Source organism: Guillardia theta (genome assembly GCF_000315625.1).
Source record: "Guillardia theta CCMP2712 unplaced genomic scaffold GUITHscaffold_71, whole genome shotgun sequence".
Classification (NCBI taxonomy): domain Eukaryota; class Cryptophyceae; order Pyrenomonadales; family Geminigeraceae; genus Guillardia; species Guillardia theta.
Genome location: NW_005434603.1, coordinates 301904 through 322413, shown reverse-complemented (window position 1 = coordinate 322413; position 20510 = coordinate 301904). Strand labels below are relative to the sequence as shown.

The 20510-nt window shown below is 55.0% G+C and overlaps 7 protein-coding genes across 7 annotated transcripts; 4 read left to right on the top strand and 3 right to left on the bottom strand.

Annotated features, from left to right (window-relative positions):
• Nucleotides 1-1274: 1274 nt before the first annotated feature.
• On the bottom strand, nt 1275-1892 carry GUITHDRAFT_59319 (hypothetical protein; the record flags this gene model as incomplete). Its single annotated transcript, XM_005826917.1, has 4 exons — nt 1275-1343; nt 1451-1519; nt 1563-1622; nt 1836-1892. Coding segments are annotated over 4 exons (255 nt in total), but the record flags the coding sequence as incomplete, so codon positions are not given.
• A 3391-nt stretch (nt 1893-5283) lies between these two features.
• Nucleotides 5284-7902, top strand: GUITHDRAFT_113988 (hypothetical protein; the record flags this gene model as incomplete). Its single annotated transcript, XM_005826916.1, has 9 exons — nt 5284-5442; nt 5495-6154; nt 6491-6564; nt 6615-6747; nt 6807-6866; nt 6921-7024; nt 7124-7190; nt 7248-7310; nt 7507-7902. 9 exons carry the CDS (start codon nt 5284-5286, stop codon nt 7900-7902), a joined length of 1716 nt encoding a protein of 571 aa, XP_005826973.1.
• Nucleotides 7903-9629: 1727 nt separating this feature from the next.
• On the bottom strand, nt 9630-10329 carry GUITHDRAFT_143146 (hypothetical protein; the record flags this gene model as incomplete). Its single annotated transcript, XM_005826915.1, has 3 exons — nt 9630-9987; nt 10033-10148; nt 10183-10329. 3 exons carry the CDS (start codon nt 10327-10329, stop codon nt 9630-9632), a joined length of 621 nt encoding a protein of 206 aa, XP_005826972.1.
• Nucleotides 10330-10696: 367 nt separating this feature from the next.
• On the top strand, nt 10697-11772 carry GUITHDRAFT_164811 (hypothetical protein; the record flags this gene model as incomplete). The annotated part of the gene is made up of 7 exons (XM_005826914.1): nt 10697-10994; nt 11072-11123; nt 11169-11326; nt 11374-11427; nt 11481-11560; nt 11617-11640; nt 11700-11772. 7 exons carry the CDS (start codon nt 10697-10699, stop codon nt 11766-11768), a joined length of 735 nt encoding a protein of 244 aa, XP_005826971.1. The 3' UTR covers nt 11769-11772.
• Nucleotides 11773-13418: 1646 nt separating this feature from the next.
• On the top strand, nt 13419-14351 carry GUITHDRAFT_50888 (hypothetical protein; the record flags this gene model as incomplete). The annotated part of the gene is made up of 1 exon (XM_005826913.1): nt 13419-14351. A coding segment is annotated over one exon (933 nt), but the record flags the coding sequence as incomplete, so codon positions are not given.
• Nucleotides 14352-16876: 2525 nt separating this feature from the next.
• On the bottom strand, nt 16877-18504 carry GUITHDRAFT_113984 (hypothetical protein; the record flags this gene model as incomplete). The annotated part of the gene is made up of 5 exons (XM_005826912.1): nt 16877-17080; nt 17129-17201; nt 17247-17416; nt 17530-18159; nt 18208-18504. The coding sequence occupies 5 exons, from the start codon at nt 18502-18504 to the stop codon at nt 16877-16879; spliced, it is 1374 nt and encodes a 457-aa protein (XP_005826969.1).
• Nucleotides 18505-18749: 245 nt separating this feature from the next.
• GUITHDRAFT_113983 (hypothetical protein) lies at nt 18750-19691 on the top strand (the record flags this gene model as incomplete). The annotated part of the gene is made up of 2 exons (XM_005826911.1): nt 18750-18929; nt 19095-19691. 2 exons carry the CDS (start codon nt 18750-18752, stop codon nt 19689-19691), a joined length of 777 nt encoding a protein of 258 aa, XP_005826968.1.
• Nucleotides 19692-20510: the final 819 nt, after the last annotated feature.

Here is a 20510-nt window from a genome sequence, read left to right as displayed (position 1 = left end):
CCCCAAAACCGCGGTCCTTTCCTTCCCTCTTCCTCCCTCTCTTCCTGCTCCTGCTCCTCCCATCTTACCACTGGATGGCGCTTCCTTTCCTATCGGACGGATCATAATCGTACGGGCAGAGGTAGTAGCCTGCAAGTCCTTCAGGTAGCGTCAGAGTAGCAAGAGACTCTCCTGAGTCAGGGCCAGACATGATCTCTGCCGCTATTCCGTCGAAGTAGAAGAAGATCTGTTGGACATGGCAGGGAGAGGAGGGGAAGGAGTGGAGGGGAGGAGTCGAGATCGGGGGTTGCAGAGAAACGAGGACGAGAACGAGGACGAGGACGAGGTCTGTGTTAGAAGAAATCAGCAGAAGGCGAATCAGCTGACGGTGCTCTGATTTGAAGTTGTGATCTTCAATTTCTCGATAGCTCGATGAATCGCATCACGAGTCGCCTTGAGATCGTCGTCACAGCACGTACGAGCAGCAGCAGCAGCAGCAGCAGCAGCAGCAGCAGCAGCAGCAGCAGCAGCAGCAGCAACCATGCCGACGACGACGATAACAACAATATCAACATGATTCGTCATCACTACAACATTCCCCTCTCCCCCCCCCTAATCTCCATCACCATCATCGCCACCTCCACCATTCATATCATCGTCTCATGCTGTTCATCACTTCTTTACCTCCTCATCCATGAGCGCCGTCACATTCTCAAGAGGATAACCTGACAGCTCCCTCAGTCAAGTCAGCTGCTCCTTCCGCCACCTACCCGCTATGAGAGGATCTTGTAGGATGCGAGCGAGAGCGGAGGCTCGAGGTTGCCTGACGTTCAACCGTCTTCAGAACGAGGAAGCTGCGCCATGGCCCGGCACCTCTCCGAGTTTGGGATCTTGTGTTTCTTCTGGTAGTAAGAGATGCTGATGATGAGCGCGTGGTGATACGGACATCCTGGCCGATGGAGTCAGAGGGCAACCAACAGCGTTTGATAGGAAGGGGAAGGGGAGGGGAGCGGAGGACAGGACAGGACAGGACAGGACAGGACAGGACAGGGGAGGAGAAGAGGAGGGCAGAGCAGAGCAGAGGATGGAGCAAGCAGACAGCTAATCCGCAGGCTTTTCATCCTTTATCCGAGACAGACAGGCAGTACAACCTGTGATGGGCTCGCGATGGACCAAGGAGCCGTGCGAGTAGGTGGCATGACTCTCCGTGCTCCCTACCAACTGCTACGGGCATCAACAACAGCCGCGTTCTCTCCTCCTCCTCCTCGTCCCTTGACTCGTCTCACCTGCTCCAGACCCTCCCCGTGCCTCCTGTCTCTTAGCCACTCCCCTTCATACCTGGACGGCAAGGTCAGCGTCATGCCCTTCCGGCTAACAGCTCTCACCAGTGTCCCTCCTTCCACAAGATCTTGCCCTGGAGAGAGCGAGAGGGAGGAGGGTCAGTGCCGTCGGCTCCTCCTGCCTCTTCTACCTTGCCGTGCCGTTGACCATCGTGCATGATCCCTTGGTAAACGTCTCCATTGGCGTACCTCAAGACTCCCTGCTGTCCGTTGAGCCTTTCCCTCCTCCTGCTCCTCCCTTACCATCCCCTCCATTGCGTCCTCGTAGAATTGCCCGTCGTATGTTGAGCCGTTGGCCCAAATCTGCGAGGAAGGTGTCAGACCTTGTAGGATGCATCAGTCTCGATCAGTTCATGTACACCATCCCTATCCTTTTATCAATCTCATCGTTGTCGTCTCCATCATCAGCATCATCGTCACCATTGTATTCATGTTCATGTTCATGTTCAAGTTCATGTTCATCTCCATCTCCATCTCCATGATAGTTTATCTTCTAGCTACTCTGACAAGCATCACCTGCTTCCCACGTCCCTGCCGCAGCCCTGACATCCACTCTCCCACATACTCCGCGCCTGCCGGCTGTTAGATCTGACCGTTCATTCCTAAGCTCACCTGTTGGCTCCTGCAGCGACCCATGTCCATGCATCCTGTCCTGAAGAGAATGTCTCGCGTAAAATTCCTCCTCCTCCTCCCCCTCCCCCTCCTCCTCCTCCTCCTCCTCACATCAATCCATTCTCCCGTGTAGAGAGCCCCATCTGCCTCGAAGTATGATCCTGAGCCATGTCGCATCCCCTCCTTCCACTCCCCCTTGAAGGAGCAGAGTAAGAAAAGGGAGCAGGAGGGCGAAAGGAAGCAGGAGCAGGTGCAGGTGCAGGTGCAGGTGCAGGTGCAGGTGCAGGTGCAGGAGCAGGAGCAGGAGCAGGAGCAGGAGCAGGAGCAGGAGCAGGAGCAGGAGCAGGAGCAGGAGCAGGAGCAGGAGCAGGAGCAGGAGCAGGAGCAGGAGCAGGAGCAGGAGTAAACGAATCAGCAAGTAATTTTCTCCGACGAGCATCGACACCTCATATCTGCTGCCAGCATCGAAGTCCATGGTCCCACTCCCAGACATCTGCAAGCGCGTCAAGAGATCAGAAGAAACAAACTTTAGCTCCTCTAGTTCATCTACAGCTCAATCCCCTCGACTCATCGTCATCGTCCTTTGTTGTCGTCCTCTTTATCTCAATTCGGACTATGTCTGCCTTGTTCGTAATGATGATGGCTATCCTCATCATCATCATCATCACCACCACCACCACCACCACCACCACCACCACCACCACCACCATCATCATTATCATCATCATCATCATCATCATCATTTCCATCTATCATCATTTCCATCTCCATCGTCATCTCTTCCTCCTCCTCCTTCATCGCTATCATATCAGCGCACGTGATGCGTTTTGTCATCGTCAGTATGGCTTCACCTTGCCGTTTTCTATCCTTCCTGCAAACGTCCCTGTCTTGTTCGAGATGTCTCCCTTGAGAAACATCAGGATGTTGAAGCTTGAAAGAGAAGTGAAACGTGGTCGCAAGAGGAAAGATTCGCAAAGACAAGAACGAGAAGTGTGCTAGAGAGGACAAGGATGAGAACGAGAACGAGGAGGACGAAAGAGAGGAAGAAGGAGGAAGAGAACGAGGACGAGAACACAGACAAGGACAAGGACGAGCATGAGCACAAGAGTTTCAGCAGCTCACCCATCGTCCATTCGCCGAGAAAGTCGCTGGGACATGCACAACGTCTCCTGCGGGGTCTCGATGAGCCGAAGGAGGGGAGGAAGAACCTGGAGCTTACCTCTCATTGCAGCTGACAGGACAGCCTTCACGTCTTCACTCGTGGCGATCTGGAAGTTTGAAGTTTCAATCAGCACCAAGAGAACGGATGTCGAGTCATGTGTGTGTTTGTGCAAGTGCAGGAAGCAAGTGCCATTGGAAAGCAGATGCAGCTGCTGCTGCATGAACAACCACAAAAAACAACAGCAAGCACAAAACAAAGCATCAGAGACTTGTGAATCGTGGAAAAGAGCGAGAGCTTGTCTCTGGCCAGTAACAACCTGCAACGGCGTCTTCTTGGCTAGGTTTGTGATGTTCGGATCGGCCTTGAGCTGTAGGAGGTACCTTGCACATTCAGCATGTCCATACTTGGATGCGACTGTTGAACAACAAAAGTCTCATTCTGCACTTTCAACAACAGACAACAGCTACTGTGCAAAGGAGTCTGGAAGTAGGGCGAATCTAGCGAGTCGACGCTTGCACGGCTTGCGAGCAAAGTTCGCACTATCTGCAGAAGTTGTGAATGATTCCGATGAATCCCCTCCCCCTTCCTCCTTCTCCCCTGTCTCCCCTCTCCCTGTCCCCTCCCTCCCCTTCCCCTCCTCCCCGCCTCTCTCCCTCCCCTCCTATCTTTCTCCCTTCCTCTCTCCCTCCCTTTCTCCCTCCCTCCGTTCTCTCCTCGTCGCTCTTCTCTCTTGTCTGATTTTGTCTCAACCTCAACATCTCCACGCACACACGCAAAATGCAGCGCTGTCCAGCCGCTCGAAGCATCGCGAGCATCGAGATCAATCGCCTCATCTTCCTGATGCATTGAAACATCACTCTTCAAATCACATCAGGTGTATAAGAATATCAGGAGGAGCAGGAGCAGGAGGAAATGGAGGTGGTAGAGGAGGAGCAGGGGGAGCAGGAAATGGAGGTGGTAGAGGAGAGCAGGGGGAACAGGAAATGGAGGTGGTAGAGGAGGAGCAGGGGGAGCAGGAAATGGAGGTGGTAGAGGAGGAGCAGGAGCAGGAGGGAATGGAGGTGGTAGAGGAGGAGCAGGAGCAGGAGGAAATGGAGGTGGTAGAGGAGGAGCAGGGGGAGCAGGAGGACCTTGAGAATCTTTGTAACTGTGTCCACCCTTCCAATCCTTCAAGGAGATAATTTAAGACCACAACGATCGAGGTAGAGGGGATAGATCACCTGCAAGCATGATGCAGCTGCCGCAGACGCTCTGCTTTCTCCTTCTCAACCGCGTTCCTGCTACAACACGATCAGAGTTGATATATCGTCCAGTATCCGGACCGTGATCCTCTACTCTCGTCAAACGAGAGTTCTTATTTTGCTATATCAACAACACATCACTGCTGTTTGTGGATGTCATAATTGCTTCATGATCCGGTGTTTGTTATGTTCAACATAGTATCGCTAATCGACAGCAGGGACGAGTTTCGAACCATCTCCCTCTTACTGAGACATACCCTACATCCTCTCATTCCGATCCTGCACCTCACAGGCTCTTCACCTCCTTGTTTCTCCCTTCCTCTCATCCCTTCCTAACTCCCTATCTCCTTCTTCATTCGCTCCTCCCCCTCCTCCTCCTCCTCCTCCTACCTGAGTTGATCCGCCATAGTTCCCCAGTCGGGCAGAGTGATGGGCAGAGCGGGGATGTGACTCCGGGCCAAGAACCGGCACCGCCTCAGTGACCGTCGGACTTGCCGCACGGCCTGGCCGACCGTCTGCCCCGGCCTTGAGCTGACCGTAAAGATCCTGGGCCGGTGACGGAGCACAAGTTTGTTAGACTTGTGCTATTTTTGCTCAAGACCGAGTTTAATGCACACGAAAACCAGAATTGAGGAGCACATGAGAGGTAGACTGTTACGATGCTAGGATGTGAAACCCAAGCATCCAGACATGAGGGGGCCTTAGCAAGACGGCTAGGAAAGCCCCCTCTTCGTCCCACACGCTACATGGCCCCCTTGAAACACCGGGAGCCTCGCACTTCGACGGTCTCCCCGGCCCCGGGAGGCCTCCTGACTGAGGCTTCAGTGACTGACCGTACTGTGTACGGTGAGCTTGTCAAATTAAAAAAAATCCACCGTAAAAAAAAAGACTTCAAGTTTGACAGCCTCATGCGTGCGCGCGAAGCCTGAGGATCCGGAAGCTGAAGGAGATGGCGAAGAAGAAGAAGAGCAAGAGCTCTCAGAGCGACACCTACGAAGCTGTCGGGAGACGAGACTCAGAGCAGGGAGGAGATGAAGGGGTGGATAGTCGAGCTGCATCGCCTCCAGGCACCAGTGTAGACACTGCGGAGAGCGCGAGATGTCAGGAGGTAAGTTGACGCTCATGACATAGAAGATGACATACTGAGACATGTATGTTAGACTATGGAGCTTCAGACTGTGAGAGTGGCTGACGTCCATCAGCTCAAGCAAGCGATCACCGAATTCTCGGATTGTTGTAAGCTCGTGTCAGATTACGAAGTAGCAAGGCAGGAAGAGATCCGCACGCTAAGACAAGAGCTGGGTCAGCTTCAGAGCACTGTCAGGACCTTGAGATCGGCAAACTACATCGAGCCCCTCAAGGCTATGAAGTCGCTGATAGAGGAGGCCGAGAAAGATTCCTGCCTGTTGCTGTTCGGCCTCCGAGCTGGGGTTGAACATGGAGAAGCATTGAGCCATCGATTGTTAGAGGCAGAGCAAGAGCTTCATCGCCTGAGGAGAACGAACAAGAAGGAGGCCTTCGACCACCAACGGCACCTCACTTACATCCAGTCGTCCATCGTCCATGAGTGCGACAGAGTCCATGACGTCAAAGAGGAAGTGCTGGCAGCGGTATCATACCTCAGAGCTTTGCCGGACAACAGCAGCCTCCTGCAGGACCTGCAGGAGAGGCTCAACGCAAGCCTGCAAGAGAACGACATGCTGCGAGTGAGGGTGACCGGGTTGACACACCGGGTTGCATCATACGAGTCGATGTTGGAAGACCTGGAAGAGGAGATTGTCAAAGCTGCAGAGGCAGTCCAGGTGGTGAACGACCTCATGGTAAGAATGGAGGAGACTTGGAGCAAGAGGGAAGAGGAGAGGAGGAGCCAAGCAGCGATGATCAGCCGGTTTCAAGTCAACCTTCATCATCACGTCTCCGTCCTTTCTCATAGTCACAAGGTCCAAGAGGTGCTGGAGAGGAGACTGTCTCAGCAAGCTCAACGCATGGAAGTCTACAAGGACTGTTTTGAAAAAGTCGCAACCAGTCTGACTCATTCTGACCTCTCCGCGTGCCTTGAGAGAGAGTTACAAGATCTTCAACAGAGTCTTATCCTGCTGGTTTGAACCATTCGGCTCTCCCTGCGTTAGGTAGCAATGCTGAGACGAACGAAACAGGAGGAGAAGCGAGGGAGTGACAAGGAACGAGCCAATGATGTCATGAGAGAGAAGTCAAACATGCAGGGCTACATGTAGGCAGTGCTTTGACTCGATCGCGATGTTCTGACATGCTGAGAACCAGCTTGCAGTCGGCGGATGTCGTTCGACAACTGGAGGCTGAGGTGACCAGCATGAGGGTGGAGTGGGAGCGTCAGGTGCAAGAGAGGAAGGCAGAGGCGGACAGGCTGCTAGCCCAGCTCGAGACTTCCAACAAGGTGCGGGAACATTCTTGGACGGTCGAGGGCAGCGAAGGGGTGAGCACGTTGGTATGCAGGAGAGGAAGTTTTTGCGAGCCGTGAATCACGAGCTGCTACGAAGGTCGACTGACTTCGATGTGAAGCTTCTCCTGCCATGCTGAGCGACTCGTCAACTGATCGGGTTGTTCAAGGTGATCGAGGAGTTCTTCCAGGAGTTTGACCAGCTGCCAGCGGGCTGGAACGGAGGTGGGGCGGACGAAGCGGAGGTCCGCTGCTTGCAGGACTGGCAGTCGAGGTGTGAGAGGTCGCCGGGCCGGCTGGGAAGGCTTGACAGGTTGTTTGCGGCCATGTGGTTGCTCTCAGAAGAGGAGGTGACCTGCCTGTAAACCTCCAGCTGGAGCGAAGAGGAGGACAGTCAGTCTCCGCAGCAGACCTCCTCGTCGTCCCTCCTCATCGACGGGGTGAGGGGTTGGCCTGCGCTGCATGCCGGATGACTGAGACCGCTTGACCTCCGTCAGTTCGGTCGGTTTGTGCGGAGGCTTCAAGGTCGCCTGCTGTACTCCAACGAGCTCCGAGCGAAGGTGTGCAGGGGGAGAAAGAAGGAGGAAGGAGGAAGGGAATGAGAATGGAGAGATAGGAGGAGAGGAGAAAGGTGAGAATGGAAAGATGGGGAACAAGAGAAGAAGGAGAACGATGGAGGACGGTGGGATCTGGGAAACAGAAACATGACGAAGGAGTTGGTCTCGTGATCAGGCTGTAATCATTCCTCCCCCCCAGGTCGACGAGCAGGAGCAGAGGCTGCAGCTTCTAAGGGAAATTCTCCCTCAGCTGCAGCGAGAGGTCTACGAGATGGGGACAGAGGTTAGCCTCCTGGCGGAAGAAATGGAGGAGAACAAGCAGCTTGTTACCTCCTCGGTCTCTCTTGCCCTCCGCCTCCTCGGCTTCCACCCTGAGACGCCATGGCAGGTCAGCTCAATCAGCGACTCTCTCAACATCTCCGATGAATGTCTCCACGAGATCGACGCGAGGATTGTCAACATTCATCAGAAGGTTCTGGTCTGCCGTCATTGTCTTCACGCTGACAACCTTCCTACTCCTGCTCCTGCTCCTACTCCTGCTCCTGCTCCTGCTCCTGCTCCTGCTCCTGCTCCTGCTCCTGCCCGTCAAGGTTGAGAACATCTCAAAGAATTCACAGCTAGCTCTGGAATCAAAGGTGATAACAGCGTCCCCCCTTACTTCAACTCTTCACTTTATGACATCTGTCAGGACATGGAGCTTAAGGATCTGCGAAGGCTTCTTATGCAGAGCGAGACTGCAGCTTTGCAAGTCAAGTGGGGAATCTTCATCTCCTCCCTCCCTCCCTCCCTCCATCTCTCCCTCCCTCCCTCCCTCCCTGCCTCCCTCTCCTGCCTGCCTGCCTCCCTCCCTCCCTCCATCTCTCCCTCCATCCCTGCCTCCCTCTCCTGCCTGCCTGCCTCCCTCCATTCTCCTTGCTAACTTGACTGCCTGCCTCCCTGCCTGCCTCCTCCTTTCTCTGCCTGACCTCCTGCTTGTGACTTGAAAATTCAAAGTGAGGACTTATCCTTGTACACGGAAGCACAACTCAGGATTGAGAGGTTGACCAACAAAATTTTCCTTGAGAACAAGATGCTGCGAACCAGCAACCTGGAGCTCTCGCGAGAAATCTTACAGGTTTGTCTTCTCTTCGTCGCTTATATGACTTGCCCTCCTCCCCTCCTCCCCTTCAGCCGCTCACTTCACAGTGACGTTCTTACTCGTCCCCCAGCTTCGAAATCTCTCCGGCCTACAGCGAGCGGAAACTTTTACCCTGCCGCTCACACCCCAAACTTCCCGTAGACGTCGGCGGGAGACGTGAAGGACGGGAGGGAGGAGAGGGAAGGGAGAGGATAGAGGAAGGAGGGATAGAGGGGGAGGAGGAGAGGAGGAGGAAGGTACAGGGATTCCTGAGAAATGCAGAGAGTCTGACTATGGCTACGAACAAGTAGAGCTGGGCCGGTGCAGTTGGCAAGAGCAGACAGGGAGTGCATGGGAGGGGGAGGGGAGGGCTACAGAGTTTGGAGGAGCAGGAGAAAATATTCAGTGTGCTGGTTGTAAATATCAAGAACAAGTTCTCGAGCGAACGTGCAGCCTCGGAAACGAGGAGGAGGAGACAACCCGTTGCTTCTTGCCCGACCTGACCCAAGAGCTCATGATGGTGGTGGTGCTGCTGCTCCGGAGCCAACTTGCTGTCTGTCCTGCTGCTGCTGCTGTTTTACCTCGATGTGCTGCTGCTGCTGCGTTTGTGGCTGCTGCTGCACCTGATCCTGCTGATGCGACTGATGGACCTGCTGCTGCTGATCCTGTTGCTGCTCCTGCTGCTGTTTTACCTCGATGTGCTGCTGCTGCTGTGGCGCCTGTGGCTGCTGCTGTGTCTGATCCTGCTGTTGTGACTGATGCACGTGCTGATGTTGTTGTTGCTGATGCGACTGATGGACCTGCTGCTGCTGATCCTGCTGCTGCTGCTGCTTTACCTCGATGTGCTGCTGCTGCTGCTGTGGCGCCTGTGGCTGCTGCTGCACCTGATCCTGCTGTTGTGGCTGATGGACCTGCTGCTGCTGGTGGTTTACTTCGACATGCTGCTGCTGCTGCTGCTGCTGTGGCGCCTGCTGCTGCTGCTGCTGCTGCTGCTGCGCCTGCTGCTGCTGCTGCTGCTGCTGCTGCTGTGGCGCCTGCTGCTGAGGCGCCTGCTGCTGCTGCTGCTGCTGCTGCTGCTGCTGCTGCTGCTGCTGCTGTTCTTGCCGCTGTTGCACCTCGGCATCATAATTCTGCAGCTCGGTACGGAACCCTTCCAGGAATGAAGATACACAATCCCTCATCAATATCAGGCTCTCCTTTGCAAACTAGAACAACAAAATGTCATCAAACTCCCAACTCCCCTCCTCCTTCCCAGCCCTCACCGACTTCGCTTTCGGGATGACCTCCTTCCTTTTGATCCCCGTGGCCTCCTCGAGATCCTCAATGTTCCCCTTGAGGTTCTTGGCCATCTGTTCCGTGCTGGGAAACTTCACCAACCCCCGCACTTCGTCGACCATCTCCTTCATCTCGGCCCGTTTCTCCTCGTCCGATTTCTGCGGTCCCAAGGGCTTCTTGTCGTAGAGAGAAGTCCAACTGTCCTTGTACAACTGCCAGGCTTTCATCCACAACTCCTTGTGCTCCGCGTACGTGCGTTTCTTCCTCCAGAACGCCAACTTCTCGTAGCTGCCTCCAATTCAGACGTTGGTCAAACATGGCCCAGCGACTTACTAGGGGGGATCAGGGAGGCAATCGTTGGGGGGGACGTTGAACCCTTGGTCTTCGAGGAAGGCCTTCACCTTCAAGACTTTGACATCATACCATGCTCTCAACCGCTCCCGGAGTTTCTGTGACCTGCAGCAGCATTACCCCCATCTACACCTCCGAAGCACGCCTGACAAACCCGGTGTCCGTTGTTGGTTCTGATTTCTGCCCTTCAGAGAAAGCACGAAAGCTTGCCGGAGCCCATCTCAGCTTCCTGCCTGAGGCTGGGCATGCTCGTGCACACAGCGTCTTGAGAGAAGCCATAACGCCCCCTTCTCCCTCTCTCTCTCACTCCCTCTCGCTTTCTCCTCGCTCTCAACTATCGCTCCTCACAACCAACACAACCTTGTCCTGCCTTGTCCTGCCCTTGACTCTTCTCTTTCCTCTGTTGACCTCCTCTCCTCTCTCCCTTAGCGCTACTCTTCTCATTTCCTTGGTCCGTCAACATTGCTGCCCACCCCGCGTGCCATGCTGTTTGTCTGAAAAATGTTTTTTTTTATTTCATTTTAACTTTTACAGTAACATGTAAAGGTGCGCCGAAATGAAGGCCTGGAGGTAGGGGAAAAGCGGCGGCGGGGTTGCATACTTGAGGCCGATGTACAACAGAAGGATGTTGATGGATATCTTCAGCATGTACACTAGAACAAACATGATAGTTGTCTTCAGCATGTACACTAGAACAAACATGATAGTTGTCTTCAGCATGTACACTAGAACAAAGATGATAGTTGTCTTCAGCATGTACACTAGAACAAAGATGATAGTTGTCTTCAGCATGTACACTAGAACGATGATGGACGTTGTCTTCAGCATGTGCACTAGAACGACGATGACAGACATCTTTAGTCTTGCTTTCTCTTACGAGCTCCTCAGGCTAGTAGCCAAGTCGCTTCCTGGACGGAGCTTCAGCTCAAAGAGTGTCAACCCAGGTCAGTCCCCTCCTGCAAACTGCGTACTCCTGCCCCTGCTCCTGCTTTGCATCGATAGTTATACGAGTACATCGCAGTGCCTCCCTTCCACTTGGCCTTCCCTGTCAACTGCCTCGAGCGATCGAAACAGTGAGTTCGTATGCCGCACGTAGACTGGCGCCGACCATGTCAAAGGTTCTACGGAGAAGTCCTTGGTTGCGAGGAGGGAAGAAGTTCCCCGGGCAAGTGGATAGATTTCTCCCTCTTCGGGCACCAGCTAGTCTGCCATTTCGTCGGGAAAGACTACAAGGCACCAGAATTCTTCAACCCCGTAGGAGGCGACGAGGTCCCAGGTGGACTTGAGACGCGTCAGCATCGCAGTCTGATCCCCTTCCTGCAGTCCCTCACTTCGGCCTCGTGCTGGAGAAAGAAGCGTTCCACAGCCTCGCAGAACGTGCCCCTGCCATGCTGTGCTGCTTGCTTCTTGACCCCTCTCACCCCCTTCAGGGCTGGACAAGGCAGGGGTCCAGTTTGTGATCCGGCCGCAGCTGAGGTTCCAAGGACAGCCTGGGGAGCAGTGGACGATGGTAAGGAGCTGAGAATGTTCTCAGAGGGGGGAGGATGCTGATCGTTGCCTTGTCAGTTCCTGAAGGATCCTTCCAACAACGTGAGAGCGTCTGCTGCGATGCTCCTGGCGTCTGCCAGCGACTGACATCACATGGGCAGGCGCTGGAGTTCAAGGCCATGACACACCCTGAGAACCTGTTTGCTAAGTACCAAGTGAAAGACAAGTGAGATCAGACGCTGCTGTATTGTACTACGGTAGCTCGCCCAAAGGCTGCTCTCCCGGTCCCACGCTCTCCTCCTCGCCCCAGTTCTGAACTGCTCAGGGTCCCCGGAAGTTACTGACCCATCCCCTCTCGAGATCCATCGGAGGATCTTAGAAATGAGTGAGCTGAGACTCCTCTACCTCTGCCGTCTGTTGCTCAAGGGTACGGTCTGCAACACAAGTTCAACGGTTCCTCCTCAAACTCGTACTGTACTGTTGATCGTCCCGGCTGAGCCCGCCTTTCATGCTGAAATGCGATCATGGCTGGATCAATCAGAGTCAGCCTTTTCCTTCACAGTTCAATCTTAACAGCTCTGATGGTAAAAGCCTGACTCTGTGAAAAAGCCGGTTGCTCAGACTGTATCATTCAACCCGGAATCCGCCGCTGGAGAGTCTCTCCGGCGGCCCGGCGCCGCACCCGGTGACCGGCGCCGGGCGTACGATCGGACCCCGGCGTGCCGGGGCCCGGCGGCGGCGTGGGTGCCGTGAACAGTTCTATCTGTGACTGAGGGTACTGGAACCGTCCCTGCGGACCTCCGACGGCAGACTCTGAGAAGTACCATACAGTGTTTCGTGGGGGTGGGTGATTTTTCAAAATTATAGATAAGCACAACCCGCCTCAGAATCGGAAACGGTTGAAATTCAAAAAGGCGTGCAAGGGTTGGGGAGGTGCGAAGGGATATGCAGAGGGGAGGAGAAGGAGAAGGGTCATCTACGGAGATGGGAGGGACGGAGGAGATGATGATTACGATAGAGATGGTCCTGATGACCATGATGACAACCATGCCAGAGACAATGGTCATGATGATGAGAATGATTGTAACTACTGTTGAAATGAAGAGGATGATGATGGAGTCGGTAACTTACCTTATGATGATGGAGTGCTGGAGAGAAGAATCATAGAGAGCAAGCGAAGTGAACATGGAAGAGCTTCATATTTGTCACAAACTATTCTACGTCTCTGAGGTGTTATGTTGGGGAAGGAACAATGTCTAAATGTGTAACCTCGACTCCGTTCGTGTCTGTTTGCTGTTGGAGTGAATTCAAATGCATCTTGAGTTGAAACAGCATCTCGATCAAGTTGAATATTGCACTGAAATGTTGCCAAGGTGTAGGATCAAGCATCATGACGTACGAGTCTCGCCCTTCCTTCATTACGATCGATGCTGAAATGGAAGCCAAGGTGAGCATGTCCATCAGCAGTCAGATGAACTCAATTGTTGTTCTTGATGTCGATGATGATGATGGCGGGTTTGATATGATGATGATGATGATGATGATGATGATCATAATTGCAACGAAGACAATGACGGAGATCATTCCAGGATGAGGGGTATGCCCCCCCAACAGAGATGCCCATCAGGAAGCTTGAATTCACTCCCTACAAGCCGACACACATCCCGGCAAACATCCAAGAGAACTTTGAAGCAGAGCCAGTCATCCAGCAGGCAGCAGACGGAGCCAGCGCGAGCACTGACAGCATCAAGGTGTTCCTGCGCGTTCGGCCGCTCCCTTCAGACTTTGGCAGTGACGGCAGCATCACCATTGTCGACGACACGACAGTAGCACTGCAGTTCCCTCCTGAGAACACCAGGGGCAACAGAGAGGACGCGGCGTTGCAGGCCAACGGAGGGGTAGGAGACCAGGACAAGTACCGGTTCACCCGCGTCTTCGGCCCCGGCACGCCCCAGGAGTCGCTGTATGAAGAGACTGCGCTGCCTATGGTCAAGGGATTGTTTGACGGTCAGAACGGGCTGATCTTCGCCTACGGTCCTACCAACTCGGGCAAGACGTTCACGATCCAGGGGGACAAGGGGGAGAAGGCCGGCATCCTGCCGAGGTCGTTGTCGACGGTGTTCAACGAGGTGGACGAGAGGAACGCGAACTCTCAAGAGGACTGGACGGTGTGGGTGACCTTCATGGAGATCTACAACGAGAACGTGTACGACCTGCTCGACGTGCCTCCTGATAAGACCAAGAACGAGCCCAGGAAAGTGTGCAAGCTCAAGGAGCACAACGGGCAGGTCCACATCAAGGGGCTGCGGGAGCTGCAAGTGAGGAACCTGGAGGAAGCGAAGCAGGTGCTGCGATATGGCGCAAGGCACCGGCAGGTGGCGGAGACCATGATGAACGACGTGTCGTCCCGCAGTCACTCCGTGTTCAACATCAAGCTCGTGCCCAACAGAGGGAGCGAGACGGACCCGACGGAACCTTCGCAGGTGTACAGCAAGCTGGCCATCGTCGACCTGGCGGGGTCGGAGAGGGCGCTGAAGACGAAGGCGACTGGGGAGAGGCTGAAGGAGGCGTCCAACATCAACGTGTCGCTGATGAACCTGGGAAGGTGCCTGGAGGCGCTGCGGTGGAACCAGATCAACCCGAACCGGGTGGCGCACGTGGTGCCGTTCAGGCATAGCAAGCTGACTCGGATCTTTCAAGATCACTTCCTTAACGCAAGCAAGATGGTGATGATCGTGGCTGCCAACCCGAACCCCTCGGACTTCGACGAGGCCCGACAGGCCTTGACGTACGGGGCGATCGCCAAGGAGATCGTGGTGAAGAAGACGATGAACACGCGGAAGCCCCTGCCTGCCAAGAAGAAGTCAGAGGAGGCGAAGGCCCCTGAGGAGGTGAACCACATTCTCATGCAGCCCCTCCCCCGTCCTCCACTTTCTCTCCCCCTCCTTCCCCCCTCCCTCCTCAACTTCCTCCCCCTCCCACCCTCCTCGTGCTCACATCTCTCCCACTCTGTCTTCTTCTCCTCCGCTCGCCGGCCCCTGACGCCCTCAGGAGCAGCCGCAGGTGGAGGTCTGGGAGGAGGTGCAGGTCGACGACCTCATCAACGAGATGGAGGGCCTGCGAGCTCAGGTCTACCAGCTGGAGGCGAAGAACGCCCAGCTGGAGGCGACCGTGAGGGAGGAGGTGAGCGAGGAGATGATGAAGCAGATGGAGGAGATGGAGAGGGCGTTCCAGATCCGGCTGGAGGACGAGAGGATTACGACGGAGCAGAAGTTTGAGAGGAAGCTGCACATCATCACGCGGGAGATCTCGAGGAGGGAGGAGGAGGTGTCGGAGGAGGAGGTCAAGGAGCTGCAGGCCCAGCTCAAGTTCTACGAGCAGAGGGTTTCGGACATGCAGCGGGAGCACAAGGCCGTGCTCCAGCGGCTCCTCCCCGGCAACACGCAGCAGCAGGAAGAGGGGGCGGAGGAGGTCGGAGGAGACAGCACCGAGCAGCTGCGGCATCAGGTCTCCGTGCTCGAGGCTCAGCTCCAGGTGTTGCAGAGGGAAGTGGAGGAGAAGAACGAGGCTATCGAGGTGAGGATGAGGAGGGGCAAGAGAAAGCGACGGGCTGACGATATGAGCTCCCTAGGCGAAGAGGAAGCAGCAGAACGAATCTCGGGTCGTCCTTGAGGAAGCTGACGGGTAGAGAAGGAGGGAGAGGGAAAGGAGCTCGGGTCCTGATGTTAACCTACAGTGTGATCCGTCAACTCGAGCAGAAGTGCCGGCCTCTCCTCCTCCTCCTCCTCCTCGTCCTCCTCCTCCTCCTCCTCCTCCTCCTCCTCCTCCTCCTCCTCCTCCTCCTCCTCCTCCTCCTCCTCATCTTTCTCCTCCTCCTCCACCCACCTTCGACCTTTTCATGGTCACTCACTTGTTTTCGCAGTGGGCTGGAGGAGCAGAACGATCGTTTGAGGGGAGACCTCAAAGTCTTGCAGAGCAGAAGCGACACAAGCGAGCTCCAGGTGCTCCTCCTACTCCCCCGCCCTCACCCGCTCCTCTATCCTGTCTTCTCATTGTTTTCCTCTTGCAGGACAAGATCCATAACCTCGAGGCAGAACTCGAGAAGGAGAGGCAGAACAGCAAGAACCTCTCCGAGCTACTCAAGGTCTCTCTCCTCCTCCTCCTCCTCCTCCTCCTCCTCCTCCTCCTCCTCCTCCTCCTCCTCCTCCTCCTCCTCCTCCTCCTCCTCCTCCTCCTCCTCCTCCTCCTCCTCCTCCTCCTCCTCCTCCTCCTCCTCTATTTCTGATGGATCCAGCAGAAGCAGCCAGCCGCGCATTCAGAGGTCGAGGACTTCATCCCTGGGCTGCAGGTGGAGGACGAGGTGCAAGCAGGTGCGGCAGCGGATCCTCTCATGTCATTGCTGACTTGAGAGCAGGGAAGAGGAAGAGCGAGGAGAACATCGAGAACCTCCAAAACGTAAACCTGCCTCCTCTCCTCCCCCTCCCCCTCCTCCTCCCCCTCTTACTTCAAGGATGATGGTCTACAGCAGGGGTCCACCAAGAAGAGAAGCACAGTGAAGAAGCCAGCAAACGGAAAGGTAGCTCTCCCTCCTCCTTCTCCTCTCGCTTCTCACATGCGATCTCAACAGAGCATGGTCGATGACTGTCCCATCCACCTTCTTGCGTACATGATGCCTGAGGATGAGTCCTACACCAAGACCGGACGCAGCGGTGAACCTTCTCCTTCCCTTCCAACCACCTTCATTCCCTCCTCCTCTCAGCTCCAATTGAACGTCATGGCAGGAATGAAAGACAGGGCCCCACTCTCTCCTTCCTCTGCCAACATCAAGGCCAACGGAAAGGTTCACCCTTGCTTCCCTCCTTCTGCTCCTCCTCCTCCTCCTCCACCTCCTCCTCCTTCTCACGCGAGAGCAGAAAAGCATCGAGTCTTCTGCAAAGAGGGTTCGGAAGCTTTACAACGGAACTGAGAGCGCAGAGGAGCTGAACGAAGCCGCCGGATCAATGCTGGTACTTCCCATCTCTCTCCTTCCCTCCTCCTCCTCCTCCTCCTCCTCCTCCTCCTCCTCCTCCTCCCTCATTTTGCATGCTCACAGAGATGTTCCGCAGGTTGAGCCTACACCCATGGCTCGACGTCTTCGCAGCAGCCGCAGCCAGGGGCTGGAGATGTGAAGACCCTAAGAAAGAGGAGAAGACTGACGCGCGAAGCTGCCGTAACCTACTGACTGTTTGATAGTAAATGCTTCACCAACAAATTGCCTCCTCCTCCTATTCCTACTCCTCCAACCGCCACCACCACTGCATCCTCCTCCACCTTCCTCCCGCTATCCTCATATTCACTTTCAGTTCTCCTCAGTCTTGTAGATCGCATGCTCGTGCGCCTGAGAGCCGTGCTGGTGTTGATGCCAGAACTTGATGCCGTCCTCGAGCAGGTGCACATGCCCATCGCCCTCCGCCTGCACAAAATTTGCCTGGTGAGAGTGACGGGAGTCCCCATGGTGATGGAAGTGGGAGAGGGAGATGGTTCCGATGTTGTGGTGATGCTCCTGCAGCAGGAACATCCTGAACATCCTTGAGAGCTTCACCGTCCGAACCTGCTCTGCGTCCTCCCCACACTCAGCTGCCTTCATCATCAGGTTCACCACCTCCATCGCCTCCTCGGCGTCCCTGCAGCCCAACAGATGACGTGGCACCCTGACTCGGTCGAGCGACCTCTCCACTTCTTCCATCTTGCAGCAGAGAACAAAGTCCTCCACAAGTTCAGCGCACCTCCTCCTGGTGCTGCTCGACTCCACCAGCAGCCGGCAGAGCTCCTCGATGCCAGCAGCACGATGGATCTCTGTCAGCGCGCTCCTCACTACCCGCTCGTTGAAGGCATACTTCTGACATGCGTGTTAGCGAGGGGGATGAATCGTGGAGGCGGGCAATGTTCCCTGCAAGGAACATGATGCAGACAATGTTCCTTGCAAGGAACACCACCTGCCCTCTAACTCACCTCGGGCGTCAGAGTCTCCTCGATCCACGGAGAGATCCAGTTGCACGCCTCCTTGATCACGCGGAACAGGATAACCTTGCCGGACAAGTCGAGGCAGGACAGCGGGTGCAGGCACCAGTCGCTGAGCAGGAAGACGTCCAAGTACAGGGACCGTTTGAGCAGCACGAACAAGGAGAAGAGGACGATGATCCCGGCTGAGACGAACTGCAAGAAACCCACCGCCATCTCCAGGGACGTCAGGTTGAAGGCTCGACTCCTATGCATCCTAGCCCGCGGCAGCTTCTTCAACGCAGGGAAGTGCTTCCTAACCATCTCGTTCGCCTCGTGCGAGAACTGCAGGGCGAGGGACCGCTCGGCGCGAGGAAGCATCTTGGTCACAAGGGTAGCGAATTGTCTCTCCACCAGGGTTATCGGGAGAGTCACCAACGACAGGAGCACGGCCAGGACCTCCACGTGCAGGAGCTGGGAGCAGATTTGCAGGATAGTGACGCAGGTGGATATGATGCAATAGAGGAACCTCCGCCTGAGAAACACTCGGACGTACTTGTCGCTCTCTTCCCTCCCATAGAGCTCCTGACAGAGCCTCGAGGTCTCTTGGCCAATGTAGTCTAGGATCCTGTTTTCATGCGCCTGGTTGGAACAAGTCAAGAAACGTCATGCAGCGGGGCCGTAACTGACCTTCCAGCCAAACATGAACCTTCCCACCTTCTCGTTGACGATCAAGGCTGCTCCTTTGCATAAACGGAGGTGCAGGGTAATGTAAGCCTTCCGCCTTATCATCGACAGGCTGTACGCCTCCCTCATGACATCATACACCCCGGCGTTCAGGAATTCTTCATGTGAGCAGGGTGTCTCTCCTTGCGAAGACGTCGTGAGCAGCTGCTTCTGCTGCCCTCTCGCTTCCTCGAGGCTGTCGAGTACTCCCATCTCCACCTGCTCCATGCCGCCGCCGTCCTCTCGGAGATAGAGAGACATCTCGGAGAGGTCTCAGGAGCTCTCAGGAGAGCATCTACATGCACAACAAGTTCAACGTCCCTGTCATGTCTTCTCCGCCATGACCCCGCCCTTCCCGCTCTCTTCCTCCTCGGCACAAACTCCCACCATTGTCCTGCTGCCCTGAGTCGTCCCCGGAAATTTTAGACGAGGCGGACCCGTTGAAATTCCGAGGGGGACCCGGATATTTTCTTTGAGTAAAAGTTGATTGCGGGGGTGCGCAAAGAATGCTGCAGGAAGGAACCAAGGCGGTGGTGGTGCTGAGCGGGAAGGGAGGGGTGGGGAAGAGCTCAGTGGCTACAGGAATCGCCATCAGCCTCTCGGAGGAGGGGAAGAAGGTTGGGATCCTCGACGTCGATCTTTGCGGCCCCAGCGTCGCAAGGATCCTGGGCCTGGAGGGAAAGGAGGTGAGAGAAGGCAGTGGGGGGTTCATGCCGGATAGACGTGTTGATGTCGAACTGCTGTGCTGTTCTTTTTGTTCATTACAGATCATTGTGTGATGGGTTCAAGTGTCGTGCTCGATTTTCCGCTGATGATCCAACATTTCTGCAGCGTTGCTGAGCGTGCAACAGGTGATGCAGTCGAGCGAAGGTTGGATTCCTGTCCAGACTGACGGCGAGAATCCTCTCTCTGTAATGTCGGTATCATTCCTGCTGGCAAGCAGAGACAATGCAGTAGTTTGGAGGGGTCCGAAGAAAAACGCCATGATCAAACAGTTCTTCACGGACGTGGTATGGGGAAAGTTAGATTACTTGATCATCGACACGCCCCCTGGGACTTCGGACGAGCAGCTGTCTTGCATAGAGTACCTCAAGGAGACAAACTTTCTAAATGGGGCCGTGTTGGTGACCACACCGCAGTCTGTGTCGCTCGTGGACGTGCGCAAGGAGATCTCGTTCTGCAGGAAGCTCGAGGTCCCCATTCTCGGCATGGTGGAGAACATGTCTGGCTTCCAGTGCCCTTGTTGTGGTGAAGTGACAGACATCTTCTCCCGAGGAGGAGGCGAAAAGCTGGCGATCGAGATGGGCATGAAGTTCCTTGGAAGAATCCCCATCGAACTGAAGTGGAGTGAAATGGAGGACAGGGGCAAGATGACTATCCAGGGGGAGGAAAGGAAGGCGGTCATGCTACCATTCAAGCAGGTTATACATGGAATAGCAAGCGCATGAATGAAATCCTGAAAGTTTTGTACTGGATGTTTTTTGAGCATGCATTGTCCATTTGCAGAGCTATTCTGTCTTTAAGCTCCTCATGTCATCCCGGCACTTCTTCAGTTTTGTGAGAAGTCAGGATCAAGTGTATCTATAGATCTACCATCTTCTGCATCATATCGTCTTCTCTGTGATCCACCCCATCAGGTACTGCTCGTATCCAGCATTGCCACTACAATTCAGTCTGGCTTTCCTCATTTCCTTCCCACCCCCAAACCCTCCATTCAGTCCACACCCTCTCCTTAACCCAGATTTTTCCTGACTCTTTTGACGTTCTAGTCAGCTTGATCTCGTCGATATTTCATCCTTGACTTGACAAACTGTTGCGATTCTTGTTACCCCTCGTCCTCCCTTTCCCTCTTCCATCTCATCCCGCTCCTGCATCTTCACCATTCAGCTTTGGAGCATCCTCCATGGCATCTAACTCCTCCCTCCTACCTCACTCCCCCTTTCCTCGCTCCCCTGCCCCCATCGCTCATCCCTACGACCCCCTCGTCCGGCTCCATTCCATCTATTCGTCGCATCGCGAAACAAGCACCACCCCACCACCCACGGAAGGGCTACCCCTCTTCTCCATACCCCTATCACAAGAAACTCACATGACACCCTACCATATTGAAATGACCAATTTTCCTGTATATTAGAGGGGTATTTTGGACTTACCACCCACACCCATGGAAGGTTTGTACCCCCACTATTCCAATGGACAGCTGAGATGAGGATCGAACAAAAAAAACAGTAAGAATATAGCCCCACCCCACCCCTGCTCTGCCAAAC